The 17,592-nt window shown below is 48.0% G+C and overlaps 4 protein-coding genes across 4 annotated transcripts; 2 read left to right on the top strand and 2 right to left on the bottom strand.

The window, feature by feature from the left end:
• The first annotated feature begins 789 nt into the window (after positions 1-789).
• On the top strand, positions 790-3,249 carry POJ06DRAFT_252181 (uncharacterized protein). Its single transcript, XM_056187492.1, has 3 exons — positions 790-1,328; positions 1,380-1,814; positions 1,862-3,249. The coding sequence occupies exons 1-3, from the start codon at positions 999-1,001 to the stop codon at positions 3,059-3,061; spliced, it is 1,965 nt and encodes a 654-aa protein (XP_056043708.1). The 5' UTR covers positions 790-998; the 3' UTR covers positions 3,062-3,249.
• A 509-nt stretch (positions 3,250-3,758) lies between these two features.
• POJ06DRAFT_267855 (fungal-specific transcription factor domain-containing protein) lies at positions 3,759-6,556 on the top strand (the record flags this gene model as incomplete). The annotated part of the gene is made up of 2 exons (XM_056189267.1): positions 3,759-4,121; positions 4,238-6,556. The coding sequence occupies 2 exons, from the start codon at positions 3,759-3,761 to the stop codon at positions 6,554-6,556; spliced, it is 2,682 nt and encodes an 893-aa protein (XP_056043709.1).
• A 6,321-nt stretch (positions 6,557-12,877) lies between these two features.
• On the bottom strand, positions 12,878-14,602 carry POJ06DRAFT_275376 (uncharacterized protein; the record flags this gene model as incomplete). Its single annotated transcript, XM_056189644.1, has 2 exons — positions 12,878-14,006; positions 14,054-14,602. The coding sequence occupies 2 exons, from the start codon at positions 14,600-14,602 to the stop codon at positions 13,044-13,046; spliced, it is 1,512 nt and encodes a 503-aa protein (XP_056043710.1). The 3' UTR covers positions 12,878-13,043.
• A 1,542-nt stretch (positions 14,603-16,144) lies between these two features.
• Positions 16,145-17,460, bottom strand: POJ06DRAFT_252187 (uncharacterized protein). Its single transcript, XM_056187493.1, has 3 exons — positions 16,757-17,460; positions 16,611-16,699; positions 16,145-16,561 (listed from the first exon to the last, which is right to left on the bottom strand). Exons 1-3 carry the CDS (start codon positions 16,959-16,961, stop codon positions 16,322-16,324), a joined length of 534 nt encoding a protein of 177 aa, XP_056043711.1. The 5' UTR covers positions 16,962-17,460; the 3' UTR covers positions 16,145-16,321.
• Between the last annotated feature and the right edge of the window lie 132 nt (positions 17,461-17,592).

The following is a 17,592-nucleotide window of genomic DNA, read 5'->3' on the forward strand; positions in this document are numbered from 1 at the left end:
CACGTATTATTCACCTCAATCATCACCAATCGACTGACGACCTCGCGGTTAGTGATCAGCCTTTACACACGCCGACACGGAGCCTGCAAAGAGAAATCTAACGCTTTGATGCAATCTGTTTCATGCATGGTCAGCGGAAGTCTGCCGATCCTGTGAACAATGAGATCTTCTTCGAGGTTGGAATATACATATCTCCCTATCAATTAGGCGTATCCGGTAAAGGAACTTCTTATGCATATCGATAATCCGCTACCACTGTTGAATATAAATGGGCAGGGATCTTTCCAAAGTTCTTGCCATATACGACTCATCGTGGCCGTACTCCTAAGGGTGTCGGGCAGCGACACTATCAGTGCAAATCCTGCTGTGGTCAGCTTTCACGTTTTCAAGACAGACAGTAGTAAACGACGTCTCAATGGTAAGCTTGACCTTGGATTGCGCAAGCATTTGCAGTGCTTGTACTTTCCTATAGAAAGGAAGGGTAGAGTGTCCGATCAAGCGAAATCGAGGTGAATAATCTGGCATGTGAGCTGTATGTCACAACTTCTGTATATTACAACTGAACATCTCCCTCAGTGACTCAAATATGTAACATTACGAAACATAAAACAATTCATACTGAGCCACAGCCCACGGTCGATTATACGAAAAAAACACCTAGGCCCGATTAGGCTGCGTGCCTAACTCTATTTGCGTCGAGCCGCACTTGTAGTTTGGTAGCAGGTTTAGGTTCCGGGGACAAATAATAACGGCGAACTGTTGTCCACGCTCACGCTAGCCTAGTGGGTACATACACACACCACTATGACATCGGTGCTAGGCGCTCTTTACTTTGCTACGAACGCAATAGGAAATATTCGTCAAGGCTTATGCTCACAACAAATTTGTGCATGAATTGAGAAGCAGCAGCAGAGCTGTGCGATTGCTCCGTCGCCAAAACGAACCCTTGGTAATTCGTGAACCGGGATATTGTTGACAGTGAATGCCTGGCCGATATTATGAGTGGGAACGGCACAAGTCCGGCCATGTCTGGTCTGGGAAGTCGTGACTCGTCCCAAGCTCATCGATCGGGGTATTTGCAGCATCAAACGCCGGTAGCACCGGCCGCACCGACATTGTCCTGGCAGCCAAATCCTTATTACCCTCAGCAAGTGCCACCTCAGCGGATACAGCGGCCGCCACATCAACATGAAGTATACCTGGGAATAACGCAGCCTCCGGAATTGCGTTCTCACGTGCACGTTGGGTCGCCGTCATCAGATTTGCAAGAGGTACCGCAGTTGAGGGGGCCATTCCAACTCGGACCTGTTCTGCAACCACCGCAAAAGGTAGGTTCAAGAGCTTGAAATCGATTGTTGAGTTGTTAATGTATATTATAGGCTCAGACAGCGTTGACTCTGCCGCCGATTCTATCATCCTATCCTACCGCGGCTGTTGACAATGCATCCATGGTCAGAAGCCCCACCACTACAGTTGTCTCCCCCGGGCATCACGGTTCTCACACCATCACGACTTCTGGGCATTCATATCTGCCAGCAACGCGTACACACGAGGATCATAGTCACTATGGTTATGTGACCCCGCAAATAGTTCCCCATCTGCCTCCTCCTCATCTTCAGGGTCAACAACTATCGCCTTCTAGTGCGCCAGTTGCATCAGGCAGTCAAATATCGAATGCCGTGGCCGACACCGACAGGATTGGTCATTCGCGATCGGCATCTGTGGTAGCGTCAAGTTCAGATGGGCCGCCTAAGAAGAAGATGCATTATAAGTCACGAAATGGCTGTCTTGTCTGCAAGAAGCGGAAAATAAAGGTTTGGTAGACTTGTGTACGACCACGGCTTGTGCTAAAAGATTACAGTGCGATGAAGTTCGTCCCAAATGCCGCAATTGCGTAAAGCATGGAGCCAACTGTGAATACGCCAAAGAAGTACTCGAGTACGGATTCTCGTCGGGACCTGGACCATTTGCAGGAATTACGCCAGGGTCCTCTCACAGTACTATTGTATCACCAGATCTTAACATGCAGCACTTGTCGCTTTTGATGCACTACGTTGTCCACACGTCACATTCTCTATCAAACATGCAGAGTGCCGAGAATATCAGTATTTGGAGCAAAACAGTCCCTCTCGTCGCTTGCAGGTTCCCCTTCTTGATGTATTCTATTTTTGCACTCGCGGCTACGCATATTCTTGCTACGAAGACGCCGATCAACGATGCACAAGACAAGGAGATAAACACGGCCAAGAGACAAGAGCACGAAGCTTTGGGCGTCTATTACCGACAACGAGCATTAGAGGCGTTCAGATCCGCCATTAACGAGCAGCGCTCACATGAACATCTACAAGCAGCACTTTTCGCGTCAGTTCTGCTGTCCATAGACGCATTTGCCTACCAGGAGGAGAACAATCCGGAAGAGGACGATGCCGCAGTAGATGCTGGTTCTGTAAAAGAGGGCGACGCCGACTCGCCGTCTCGACCGGCAGCTCACCAACAGAAAATGAAGAGCAGCGAACCACAAATTATATCTATTGATAGATGGATTCCGTTACATAAAGGTATTGGCGCCGTTCTGATGGAATGGCGGATGCTGGATGTTGAGTCGGATATTTTCTCGCAGTGGAACCTTAACTGGACTATCCTCCCACTCGGGGAGCGAAAGTTGAAATACTTGTCTGATAGAATCGAAGAGAACTATCCAGAGTCGGCAGAGGTATACAATGAACCGATTAAGCTCCTTGAGCAATTGATCACGTTCCAGAGCACAGAATTCGGACAGATGGTTGGGGGAGGAAGTGTACGATACCTGTTAGCGTGGCCGTTCAGATGCAGTAACGAATTTATAACGCGTCTACGAGGTCGCGATTCGATTGCGCTCGTGGTCCATATTCATTTCCTGACTGTCCTGCGTCTTGCCATTGGGCCAAAGTGGTGGCCGGACCTGACCACGCGGAAGGATATTCGCGCTATCGTGAGATTGCTGGGGAAGGACTGGGAGCCGTGGTTCGAATGGCCAAAGAAGCAACTGCCGTTTGAAATCTGGCCGCGACTGTACGATTAGATGTTGTCATTACGATCATTAATTTTTAATGCATTTTGTTGATTTTGATGGCGTGTTTTGGGAGTCAAAAGTTTAATTTTACTAAGTCTGCATTTTGTAACGGCTATAATATGTACATAGAGTATCATTTTGAGAATTAGAGATCATTAATTATTGAGCTTCTGTTATCTGTTCAGTTTTCTTTCGCCTATAGTATTTTGGGTGAATATCTTCAAAATTGGGTTAGGGCTATGCCTGACATCTCCCGGGATGTTCGTCGGATAGACGCCGTGAATAGATAACTGGCCGAAGACGATCTCCAAAATAGCAGCGTCATATGGAACCGCGCAATGCTAGGCAGGTTGATCCAGTTTGACCTTTTCGAAGGCTCGGGCATATATAAGACGGAACTCTGTAAAGAAGGATAAATCATAATGCATGATGGTGACGGAGGATATCTGAGCTGGTTGGTTGGTCGATTCGGCCTAGTGAGAAGCAAACGATATGCAAATGCGCTGATGCTGGGCGGATTTGCCCCAACTTTGATTGTCTCCACACAACTTCGGTGCAGCCCAAGTTCAACTTGCAGGTATCACGAGATCGAATAACGCGTGCTGCTTTGCTCTCTTATCCTGATAGCTCGGCCATATTCGTCTTTCTTATGGTATGTTGCAGGTGCACTCAATAATAGGGTCAGTCACTTTGGTTTTTCCCGAAAATGGAGCCTAGTGGACCCCTTCCATCGGTGGCTGCGACTCTTCTTTCTCGGTCAACCTCGTCAACGCCTGTCTTGTCTGCCTCGTCGTCTACGTCTACAGACTCTCAATCGGTGCAGCTATCCCCATCGCCGTCGCTGCTGTCACATTCAAATTCCGCTTCCTCGTCATCAGAGCCGACAGTCCCTTCCCCGTTCAGCGCCGGTTCCTTCGAATCTGCCTCGCCCCTCATGGTTTCAAAATCCAATAGTGCGCATGTGAAAGACCAGATACATGTTTTCCGAGTAACACCGACACGGTCCCATCAGAAGCACGCAACAGTAGAGCGGACTCACCGTGACCCACAGGTGCAGCAGCCGAGGCACGTACGTGCGTCTTCGGCAAGGAGGACCATCCAGGCTTGTGAGCGATGTCATAAGCGACGGACAAAGGCAGGTATTTAGATTTGTTGCCCCTGATCGAACATGACTAACTGTGACAGTGCGATGGAAAATATCCAGAATGCTCGGCATGTATCAAGGCGTCGGTACCATGCCAGTATGTGAACAGCCGGTCCGGCGCGGTGCTGTACCCACATTGCTATGTCACTGCGCTAGAAGAGCGTGTTTCATGGCTGGAACGAACTATTCACGACCAGTTCCCCCACCTAGACATTACCGATGTCCCGACGGGATCTAATGTCCTATTGTCGACCGCACAATCCAAACCATCGCTGCAGGTGTGCAGCAGAGCACCTCAGCGCTATCGGGTTGGCCCGGAGCATTATTACTACGAAGCATTTAGAAATCCGGCCGAGACGCTGGATGAGCTGGCTGTCCATGTCGGGTTTTTGTCGCTTGGCAGTGCGGCCGAACAGAGTGTCACGGTAGATGCGCCCGCTGAACCACGGTTCATTGGATCGTCTTCTGGTCTTGCAGTAGCGTCGACCCTGAATCTCATTATCAAGGAAATGGGTCTACAGCGGCCGCTCACAACAACAGCAGCGGAGATAAGGTCGTCTTATACAAAGTCGCCAGCTGCCGAGGAGATAAAGCCAGATGGAGATGAGAAGAAGTACGATCACCTGGTTCCGCCGTTAAGTCCCGAACTAGGGGACGACTTTTGGCCACCGTACGAGGAGGCTATGAAGCTCGTTCGAGCAGGATTCGAAGAGATTTTGTTTTATCCCATTCTTAACAGTAACACGTTTATGGTCTATTTACGACAGTCGTATGACGCAGATAAAATGCAGGTGCTTCGCGAAATTCCTGGATGGCGGATGACTCTTTTCATGATGTGTGCGATTGGCGCTGCAGCGCTGGGGGCGCGGGATAAGCAGCGAGGATATTTTGCTCTCGCCACTGGCTCTGCCCAAATCGCACTGATGAAAGATAATATTCGCGCTCTACGCACTTTGTTGCTTCTAGCGCTCTACTCCTTCTACGACCCCGAGGGCGCGTCCGCTTGGCATGCTGTTGGGGCGGCAATACGGATTTCTGTTGCTCTAGGATTCCATCGCCAGTCGTCAGCAAGAAATTTGAATCTTATCAATCAGGAAACTCGAAAAAGAGTGTTTTGGGCCATATATTCCTTGGATCGTGTACTATCCACAATTTTGGGCCGACCAATCACATTGCATGATCGAGACATCGACGTTGCTCATTATCTCGACCTCGGCAATGATCCGGACATGACAGGCGATATGACGAGTGGAAACCCACCACTCTCAGATGTGTCAATTGCTTTGCACATGGTGAAGTTGCGACAGCTGGCTACCAGAATCTTACTTTTAGTGCATCATACTGCGCAGTGGGTGTCGCCGCGACCCGACGAGTCGTTGCTTGAGGAGCTACATCGGAGTCTGGATGCGTGGATGACCAGTGTTCCGCGGATCACAATTGCGCCCGACCGCACAAGGATGCGCGTTGAGATTGAATATCACGAACACTTAATGCTTCTGTACAGACCTTCGCCGGTATTCCCGGTACCATCCATTTCAGCTGCTACTATTTGCGCGAACAGCGCATCGACGGCAATTGAACTATACACAATACTATATAGCACGTTTACCAATCCGCCAACATTCACTGCATGCCGTGGGGTATTCACGGCCGCACTAACCTTACTGTGGGCACACTTCTCATGTAAGGAATATCGTCTGCAACTGCTGTCTACTCGAGCTATCATGGCGTCGCTAGAGACGGCAGAACGGTGTTTGATGGCGGGATCCCGGTCATGGGCATTTGCGAAACGATGCGCAGAGGTACTGGATCGTTTTATCAGAGTACTCGGGGAGTCGGAGAAAATGGCCATGCAGATGTCCATTCCCGGCAGCTCCGACATGCCACGTGTCGACTCTGCGGCGCCTGTAGTCGGCGACTTGCAGGATCTGTTAGGCGATGTGCCATTTGACATAAGTGGATTTTCTGGGCTATTGTCTGGACGTGGCATGACTGCTTACCCCGATTCACATCCATTGCACGTCCAACAACATTTCCATCGGTCGCCAGAGGTTCCAGAACAAGCGCCGTATGTCTCCTGCATGTACCCGCCACAACTCCAACAACAACAATCAGCGGCCAACATGATACCGATGTGGGAAAGCCTGCAACCGCCGGCGAAGGACGTTGACATGATGGCCGCTCGTCGCGAATTTGAAGTATACAACTCGAAAATGCTGTCCGAAGTGTTTGGAACTACCAGCACTGCTCAGAATGGCATGACTGACAGATTCATGGGCGCCGATGTGCAAGGTGGTCAAGCACAGGTACACGATCAGGGTTCGATATTTCAGTATGAGGAATTTATGGATTTCGTGTAGATGAATGAATCATGGATGGATTTAGAATGGCTCATATGTATTATAAGAATAATTTGGTCGACTTCCAGTGTCTACTGGACTGGCGAGGTTTGGATATTCTGTACTTAGGTAAATTTTAATGTATAATATAGTAGCCAGAAAATTCTCCCGAGAGGCATGTAACTTCATTGGATCGAAAGAAGCAAGTTCCATTCGCAAAATGAACTCACCCGTAAGTCGATAAAACATATTCTGAGTTCATGAATTTCCTAATGTCGCGGCCGATTCGTGCTGCTTGCCGGCGGCCGTTGGTTGCTCTTTTGGCGTGCGCCAAAAAGTCTAAATCGGCATTGTCAACAAACCACCCAAATGAACGATTAACATAGCAAACAATCGCGGCCCGCTCAACACTGCTCAAGCTTTTCACACTCACACTCTAAAGTGTCCGACCGACTTGGAATGTTAACACATCAGGAGGAATGCGTGAGTGGCATTGCAGACGAAAGCTTGGATTCCGAGAGTTTAAATGTGAGCCTCTAATCGCGACGGTACCAGCGCGTGCTTCGTTTGTGTGATCGTCCGCATGGCTTAATTGGTAGCTATGTAAGACAACTGAGCGATATATGATATCTCCGGCAGATCAAACAGTTAAGTTGGCAACTGCAGACGGTATTATCCGCTAGGTTAATCCTGATGCAGCAAGCTGTCCTTGTCGCTCTGAAACATTCCAGTCCTTTTGCGGAAATGCATGAGACATGCTGACTCAATTGGACTTCTGCATTAGGTTTTGAATAGACTAATGCAGGTTTGAATTGTAAGACATTGACGCGTTCTTCTATTGATCAGTATTTGGAATAACATGATGTGGTATCTGGTTGGCTGCAGCGACAGAGAGACTATACTTTTAGAGTATACTCTACTTGCATACGCAGGAAAAGTGCCCAAGGAAGACATACCAACGATCGCTCTTGTCCTGGAGCTATGTACGACTTCCGGATTTAGTCATTTATTCTGACGTCCTGACGTCATCAGTTTGATATCACTGACGGGCCATACTATTCAAATCCGGATACCGGCCATCCGCTGGTCCGAGGGTATGGAATCGTCATGGCATCGGCTGGGCATCGGCTGGCTGCCGGTGGCCGTCGTCCGCCTCGTCGAGCGCATTTCTAACTGTGAGTGTTCCGATAACTTATCTTGCGCAGTGTTCGTTTGCATATCCTGTCGATTGGCCGGTTTTAATTGGAAGCGTTAAGGTAAATTTGCAACGAAATCTCGTACGGCGGAGAATACAATTGGGACTTGGAGACAAGATAGCACTTACTGAGAGCTACCCTAATAAAATTGGGCTGCTGCTAAATCGATAGCTTGGAAATTTGTCTCAAAAGTTCTGTGCGACCCGATCAAGCAATCGGGTTTCCGGACTATTCTGTCAGACCTCGTTTTGTCACCTTGTTCTTAATTGTCGCAGCTTAACTTGTCCAGCCTCAATTTAGTGTCTGGTATTACGGAAGACAATATCACGTCGCATGCACTGTCGAACGTGTCTCAACACTGAACTAACTTGTGGTAATTTATGAGAAACCAAATATTTCCATTATTTCGTCATATTATCTGTACTGTCCATTCTCAACGATGAACAACGGCAGTCCAACAAGTCGAAGAGGTGCCCATAGATTGGGGCTTGGTCCTGACGAATTGGTGCCGGAGCGGCTAGTGCGAGTGGTTGGGACAACGAGCAGACCGCCAGAATAAGCAGGCAAGAACTCAATTCGGCAAATGGTGTAGCCGACGAAGACTATGAGTACGAAACACCCTTGAGATGGGGCGAGGAGCATACGGAAGTGTGTTATTTACGGTCGGAGACGGAAGTCGGTATCTCGAGTGATTGACAGAGGACCAAACGGTCTATTGAAAGCGCAGGGTTCATGTACATGGTACGGTCGCGAATCCGACCCGAATCTGTCAAAATGACGGCGTGCCCCGGTGATGATGGTGCTGACGCCCTCGGCAATTGTTCGGTTGAAGAAACAATGCAAAATAAGACTACTGATGAAAAACCTTTTTTCTCCTGCATTTTACCCTTGAGTATCCATTTCGATACCCGGGAAGTAAAGATAAAGGCATTCATGGCCAGGATAATGCCTCGCAAGATAATAGGTGGTGGACAGAACATAAAGAAACGTCCGTTGTTCTCATAAGTGGACAAGACGAATACTGCCAAGGACATGCATTGACGACAAGAGCCAGCCCATGCATCGACCAGACGCGAGGAAACGAGCCAAATATTCAAAATTTTCGTCTCGGCCGAAGGAAGAGGCAAAGATAAGATTGGCCAGAGAAGTAGGGGCTGGTGGCGGGCCGGCGCAGGCCAACTCCGAGAGTCCAGGGAAATGGATGGACATGTGTCTGGATGCATAAGAGCCATGCATCGGCGGGTTGGACAGTGCACCGCATCGATCCTGCCTTTGAACGGCATTCGAATTGACTGTCATTGTTATTTACTAAATACGATTTCTGGTGAAGACCCTCAAATAATCTCAATGTAATAAGTTCTGCCGACTAAACCAGCCTTAATATTAACAGCCATCGTTTTACTCCAGACCTCACAATACAGTCCTCGTGAAAAATGTGCGTGAACCTTTCCGATATGGTGCCTCCAGCTTAGTCGCGACAAAAGTACCAGACAATTCGCAAGCCTAAATACCACAACCACAACCACTTCAAACAGATAAATCAATCATGTTGTTTATTAATAACTTCTTTATAGTGAATGGCAGCTTTTTTTAATTTAGATTGAAAATTGCAGAAAACATGGCAGGTACTAGTTTGAGCGGTACTTATAGGCTCTTAACTATGGAAGAGTTGACTTATGGCGGTGGTGGTATTAGGTTTAAGGTTATGTAACGTTTAAGCTATAATACACTATATCCGATTAGGCATTATAACTGCCATATTAGGAATAGTATGATTAAATCTCGTGTTGTTTGTAGGCTTCCCCTTCCGTCAGCCGAAAATAACAGTGCCAGCAGTATGATACATCCTACTAGAACGTGCAATCATAAACCCAATTGACTGTTTCTCAACTTTTTGTCGCAAATATGCCAAGACAATCAAATCGCTCTAGAGCAAGTCAAGAAAATGTGAGGAAGAGATATCGCGCGGATCCGCTAGTCGATGTTCAGGACTCACGAGGCTTGTAATTGTAAGCAAGTGATGCTCACATATACGCTGTCGATTTCAATATTACTTACAACATGGCAAGGGTTAGGGTTTATTAGGGTCAGGGTTGTTGGGACTAAGGGTCAGGGTACACCATTTGCACTGAACATAAACTTTGTATTAGCGCCTAAAATAAGACTAGATAAAGTTACCGCAACCCATTACACGTGTCTGAAGTAACTCAATTTGTGTGTGCCGATAAAACATTGCTCCGAGTAACTATCGACAGCTCAGAACCAAATGGTGAATCGTACATAAATGCGGGCAGATTACATCTACGTAAAAATTTGTAATCGTCAGTAAACGCTGTGGTAGGGTCGGTCACACCTTGAAGTGTGATTCCGATTTGGAGTGCGCACTAAAGTTCCCGAACAGGCTAGCTAATTAACATTTGCTGCTGACCCAGCCTGCTGGCCGTAGGAACTCTTTCCTTAGCTCATTCGCTCTCTCTGGCATAGGGTTAGAGCGCCGCACTTTGTGCCTAGAGCCTTTTTTGGGCAGCTACACGCCCAGGGAAAATAGTCCACCAGAATTCAGCCTCCTCGGAGCAGCAGGCGAAACGAAGTCCTGCTCGGGAAGGGGCGCGGCCTGTGCCTCTTTCCCGGCAATCCGCATGACACGTCGCCGTTGGCCCCGGGTCCAGGTCAATATAGTTGAAATATGAAAGTATACCTGGCAGCATTTGTCTGCAAAAGCCTCGGGATAGTGCATGCTGCACGTGAATTTTCTGGATGGCAGGTTCTTGGCTGCAGAATTGGTGGATGCGGATACGAGAGAGGACACGAGTTGCTTTAGTGTTCTAGAACGCCGACAATACGATCGAGCTGATGCGGAATCATTGTGGCAGTCGTGAATTTGTGACACTAGCCTTCCAGGCGCGTGCTCTATCCTTTACCTTAGACCTACAATGCTTGTCGTGAAATGCATCTATTACAGGAATTATCCCGCCGAGTTGACAAAACAATTTAACAGGGTCCTTCGAACCGATCGATAACGCATGTCATCGCGGCTGGAAATTCCTATTTTTGTCTTACCCCATGTCGTTGCTATATACCCGATCCTTTAGCGACGAAGCTCCCGGTGCCAAGATCGGACGCTTTCAAAAAGTAGATGGCGCAATGCATTAATATTACTAGCCTTGCAGCGTCTAGCGTTTGGCACAGGCCCCTGTACCGCTTAGCGTAGACACAACGTAGTAGTGTGCCGTGCGGGTATGAATGGCAAATTACGGCCCGGGAGTCTAAAGTCTTAGCTATCATTCGTACAAGACTTCAGAGAGTCGACCAAATTGACCTCTATCCCTTCCGTGTCATAAGTGCAGGCTAATTCAGTAGATCGTCCTTTAGTCAAGCAAAATTCTCCTAGCATGCACCTTATAACTGGAGCTACCACGATTATAACTCACCTCATTAATCAGTCGTCCCTCGCTTGTAGCAAGTAGCGTACGATTACTCGCTCAACATGCATGTAATACAACGCCCACGATTCGCTTCACTTGTTCCGGACGACTTTCGAACTGCATGACGGCGCTAAGTTAGCTCGATCGCCGATCTGCCGCTAGTGGGCTAAGTTTGTTTCGGGCAATCTAGCACGTTCAAAATTGAAATCTCGGACATCTCAGACTTTCCTACCATCGAGAATTGCGCATTGCATTATTTTGCGCTATCGTATCCACATTTTATTCCCAATTGCACACCAACGGCGAGAAGATAGTTAAAAGCGAGAACAGCTTGGCTCGGCAACACTGCTTCGGCCGTATCCTCATCCTCAGTTCGTTCTTCGAAGGTGTGAAACGTGCGTTGCCATTTGATGGTCATATCGCAATGATATGCCTAATCGGATGGTTAGCTCTGCTCGCGATAGACCGCTTTGGGCGGTGGGGCAACACGAATTGTAAATTGAAAATAGAGTTTAAAGACCACATGTCCAGGATCATTGCTTTTTCCATTCGCCTGCCCATGCAAGACTTTATTCGACCCGGACCCGTGCCGATGGCGTGCCGCTGTATATGCACCCGGGCAGGTGCAAGTGGATTTTAGCTGACTGACAGAGCTGTTCCGTCCATGCTTCTCTACGATTTCCTTAATCTGCAATGTAATAGGTCCGCCGCAGCTATCCGCTGATACTGAAGAAAATTTTCTCAACCTTAGACGACTTGATAGCGATAGAGTCGGGTGCTGCTGCCGCGACGCAATCAGTATCTCGCTTATGTAATAGCTATCAATAATTGTTACTTGCTAGACGCTGACGTCCAATTCTAAAAGTTCAAATTCATTCCATTTGCGCAACTGCGTCTCTGGCAATATTCAATTTTTCGCTCGATGCCAACCCCATTAACATGAACCTGGGCTCGTATTTTTGTGCCGGCCGTTGGGAGTCACGTAGCGATACGGGCATATTTGTTCTCTTAGCCGGGCTCGGGTCAACAAAAGTTTCAGTTTGCTGCAAGCCCGTCCTGTACATACACCTGGGGATAAAACCGAAACTGTCGCATCCATAATGCGCGTTCACACATGTCACTTTGAATGTCATCGTTACCGTCATTCTACAGCTGTCGTTCACACTAGCCTTATCCTTCACTTTAAAGTCGCCAATCACGAGATAGTCAAAGCAGACGGCACGGTTACAGTACATCCCATATCCCACGGAGATGAGTGATTGAACCAAAAGACGTTAGATAGTTGTTGATTGTCGGGCTCGGAGATGATCGCAACTTACTGTGTTCGCGGTGGGCAGTAGTGTTTGCTGCGCCTCACGTGCCGGGCTGCATGTCTAAACTCAATTGCTTGGCAGCACGTGCTAAGCACCCTCTCAACAATAAGGTTTTACTGTCTTGATGCATACAAACCTTAATCTCGCTAACAAGATGACGGCTGTCGGAGACCGACTATGTGGCCGCCACCGACGATCACGCAGGTCTCATAGGCTGCCGTGTTACCGTGCATATGTCGTGTAGAGAGCACTAGAAGGTGTGTGGATGTTGCTGATGTCATTCCGGTCCAACTCTATTCGCGAGAGACAAACGTGCTCAAGGTATGCAATGAAAGATCTGAATGCAGTAAGACGCTGCGAGCAGTCGCATTAGTTACGCAAAGTCACAGAAAATGCAGACAACAAGTCCCTAGCTGCAGATATAGTATTGTCTATGGTATGAATAATATACAGATGAAAGCTAGCAACGCCAGACGAAAATACAAACTTTTGGAACCAAAGACATCACAACTCCGCGGCCCCCACAAACCAAGATAACGACAAAAAAAGCCACAACCGAAACACCTTTGAGGTACTAAGAAGACGAAGATGCTATGTCGACAGGACGATATTTGGAGCCAATGGCATTTAGCATGCGCTCAGTGCGCGCAACATTCTCATGGATCAAACTCCACCGCAACCGCTCAACTGTGTCTTTCTTTTGCTGCCATGCCGACGAAGGTAAATGTCCGATCCGCTGCAACACTTGTAATTCGGTCTCGTGCTCGCCTTGAAGCCAGACTGCCTCAATCGGAATTTGTGAGTGAGCAACAAGGAACTCCTGCGAAGCGATCAACGGAGTGCCGGCGATGATCGATGTAGCAACCGTAGACGAGGCCTGAGACTTCAAATAATGCTCGTTTCCAAGAGTCGGGATAATGGCGACACCCTTGGACATTTCGTGGAAGAACTCAAAAAAGTTGAGGTTCGTGATGAATCCGATCCTGTGATTCAGGCCGTCTGCGATTTTTGGGACGCGGCCGGATCCTACAAGGCGGAGACTTATGTCGCACTTGAGTTTGCCGTATTCCGTGAAGATGGAATCGTAGTTGCGTCGCTCGGACTCGAACTTGCCGGGAATAATTGCAAAAGGAGTAGCGGAATTAAAGTCGAGATTCTCGGGCACGCTATAGTTGAATACCGGATGGAATAAAAGCGGTCGGTACTCACGCTGAGGGGTCTCGAGGTATTGTGGGAAGTTGGACCGGATATAGGTATGCACGTGTCGCGAGAGCGCGGCGAAATGCCATTGCCCGCGCTCAACCCATGGTCGCATGAACGCAATCTCGTTGGCGTACTGATCAACCTTGCGGTAGTCCCAGAGATGAGCTTGGTGGACGATGCACATGACATGGGCGCCTTGAGCGAGCGCAACGTGGAGGGACTTGCCGAGCATGCGCATGTCCTCGGGGCAGGTGGTGAGGAAAATAAAGTCTGGGTTGACTCCAACTTCATCCACAGGCGTGTCTCCGGCGTCGAGGAGCGTTAGACCGTCGCGCTAGATGATATTAGTATGTGCCGTACATGCATATTTGTAAGACTCACTTCGATCTCAATGGCATTGCGAAGACCCCACTTGTTCATGCCGTCTTCGGTCGAGAAGAGAGTGACGTTGATGTTGTCAATTCGCTTAAACGCCTCAATAACAGGCACGAAAACTTCGAAATGATAGTTTGGAGTGTTGACCAAGAAAACGTTCAACGGATATTCGGAATTGCCCTTCAGTTGTTCAATGTCGATCAAAGGTACATCCTCGTTTGGTCCTGGCCCAGCCGACCCGCCGAGAGGAATCTCGAGGGAAAACAGCTTGTCCCGTGAAATTGCGCCGTAGTAGTGGAATTTGGCGAGTAGCGAGAGAAGGTACACAACAATAAAGACTTGAATGCCGATGAGGACCTTTTGGTTCCTGCTCATCGTCGAGGCGGGACGCTTCCATGACGGCAGCGGAGACTTCCACGCAGGGAACGTAGCGTTCCACACGGGGAGTGAGATCGTGATAGACGGCGTTGGTGATGGGGGAGCCGAGCTCACGCTGACCGGGCTGGCAGGTCTAGAAGGAGAAGCCGAGGCAGACGGAATATAAGAAGCGGACATGGTGCTGGTTCGGAATGAAAAGTGACCGATATCTCGCCGGCTCAGAAGGATGGGAGATTGGAGGATTATATATCTGTGGAGTAAAGGCGACCACACGCATGGTGCAGAGCACCAAGCTCATGGGGAATGCCATTGGCCACAGAGTGCAGACCGCAGGATAGATTGCAAGTGCGTACAGCAAAGAGTACCAACAGTACACGAGCAAAGCCCGCAGCCATGTCGAGTGCTTGAGCATGCGAAGACGGTTCGCTTGTCTGCGGCAGACAATATTCTCGCAGAATTTGTGATCGCAAGTTCGTCGATATCCGAATACTCTAATGTGGTACTGAATATCCTCCTGACCCGCTAGGTTTCTCGACGGCCATGTTCATATTTTAGTGCCCACGGCTAGGCGTTAGCGTGCACTAGGGTGATATGTGGCTGCAGTTGACGCAGCAACTTGCATTCGGGTCAGCTAGCGGTAGGGTAGAATGCAGAGGACGAGCAGAGGACGAGAACAAGTGCACGTACCTTTTTCAGTTATTTGTCTTCGCCCTGTTATCGGACACGATGGTAGGTATTAGTCTGCGACAGCTGTGCTGCTCGCTCCTAGGCAGCGGCGCCACAGTCTGTGCTTGCTTGTAGCATATGAGAGTTTTAGATCATATTTCTAGAAGTAGAAGAAAGACAGGGACCCTTCCTCAGCGCCGCACCAGCCGATCTGTCTCATCAGAGATCACAATGTCGTACCTCACTGTCACTGCTAGATTGCATGTAGCCGATTAGCATTTGCTGTGACATTGAGTAGTCGTATAGGAATTTATTTCTTGCCATATCGTCTTCTAATGGTTTGGACTTTGCAGGCTTTGTGATCTGTCGCAAACTTAGTTATGGAACTCTCAATAATATTGAGCTATTGGTCTGTGCTTGCATGCACCGTAACCACAATATTCGGCGATTAGAAAATTTCGTCTCACAAACAATAAAATGGACACCAAGATGCTGCTGTAACCAGAATATAGAGAGATATTTACAAGGAGTTTTGAAGAATCCAGCTTGCCTATCCGAACAAGAATAGTCAATTAGCAGGTTTGTTCCATAAAAATTCTTGGTCAGATTGCCCAGGAGCGTGGTACACGCTTGCTCAGAAGTATCGCCTACGTGGCTCCAAGGAAACTGAACTCTATCAAGACAACCACTGCTGCCGTGATTTCGGAATGACAAAGAATTAGACTACTCTCAATTAGTAATGTAACAGGCTGAGTGCACACTTTGTCCACGCCGAAGCCTTCGGGTCAGATAAAATTATTCATATTTGGGCGTGCTGATCCAGTTAGTATTCTCACCTTGCGGTGATTCGAACCCTTGTGCTACAAATAGAGGAAATAAATCTTCGTAGAGTAGTATCATTACATATGCCGGCCGGCTTGCATGATGTGTCATCTAGTGTTAGGTTAGTGTTCAAGAGAATGGGTTTACAGCCGCCCAAATGTAGACTCCGCCGTACTGCCGACAGTGTCAACATTAACTTGTGTAAAGCAGAACATATTCTCTTTGCTATATAATATGAAGATTCTATTTTTTTCAAAATATCAGCCAAAAAAGTACAACTGCTTAATAGGGCAAAACTGCCCCTCTTTAGAACATCCTGCACCACGACAGCGGTTATCCATCGTTTCAATTTCCTAGTAAGTCATTGACCGATTCCGTGAACTTTGTCGGCAGTTTGTAGTTATGCTGCTAATCGCTGTTATCATAGACTTCCCTAATATTTTCATAGAGCTGATTAATATTTTCATTAACCTGACCAATGGTGCCTTCAAGCTGATCAATTTTATCATCAAGATGATTTATTCTGCCGTCAAGCTGATTAAATCTGCAGTAGATTTGATTAAATTCTCTAGCAACCTTATCATCCAGCTCTCGAAAAAGCTGTCTGAACTCCAGCACGGCGTCATCCAAAGTGATGACACAGGGGCCCGAATAGGTGTTAGCAACTGGGCGCGATGTATAGTGAGGCAAACTCACCATTAGTCTGCTCGTACTGCTGGCGTACACGTATACAGTAGTCGTTGATTTTCTCAAGGTCGTCTCTTGTTGCCCGGAATCCCGGTGCATCTGATAAGGCCAGGTTAGCCGTGCTTTGACCAGAGCACTAGAACATACCATACATACAGGATAATGAAGAATGTACCAACTGTTTATACGACAGCGCTCGGTGGACATCATCCTTGGTAGGCGGATTTGAGGGCGGTGGTGGTGGCTGAATAAAATTGAGACTCACCGTTGGCGGGATCAATACCAACGAGTAATCATTGTTCGGCGTGGCCATAGTGACAGAGGCTGTATAAAACGTGATGACTGGTTTGATACCGATCATAGAATGGGAACGAAGAAGCGGTGAGAGATGGCGAAAGAGCGAACTGGGCTCACCACTCGCTATTGAACGTGCAGGCTAGTAATTGTTATAAGACATTACCAGCCGAACGGCAACGATAAACGACAAGGTCCTCTTTCCTGTTTAGCGCCGATCCTACACTGCTGGTCTATTGTGAATTATTGCAATAATTGCATGAGCGAAATATTGCACGGTCAGATTGCAATGCGCTGATAATTAAACGACCAAAATATGATAATATTTCATCATCGATAGAAGGTTCACCTAGTCCCAAAGAAAAATAGTATGCGAAGTCCCGATGTTTTTGTGTTAAGTCTGGACGCAGATGAAGCCGAGTACTGTGGCCAGGCTAATGTGCTATCATCAGCCGCAGCGGGTTTACGGAAGCCATTCTGTATTTAGTGTAGTGCAGTACGACGATTGGACGATCTGATTGAACTCTCTTACAGCATTACTAGCTCGATGACCTTGAGGCCGTTTCGACCTTCTTATGGGTCGTCCGATTTATCGATGGCGCGGTCCATTCATGAATCAGGGGAACCTGCCAAACTTTAATGGAACTCAAGCGTTGGCCTGTCTCCAATTTCCCCCACTCGCCTAAAGAATTAGTTGG

This window comes from Lipomyces tetrasporus (assembly GCF_029532465.1).
Source record: "Lipomyces tetrasporus strain NRRL Y-64009 chromosome Unknown POJ06scaffold_5, whole genome shotgun sequence".
In the NCBI taxonomy this organism is placed as follows: domain Eukaryota; kingdom Fungi; phylum Ascomycota; class Lipomycetes; order Lipomycetales; family Lipomycetaceae; genus Lipomyces; species Lipomyces tetrasporus.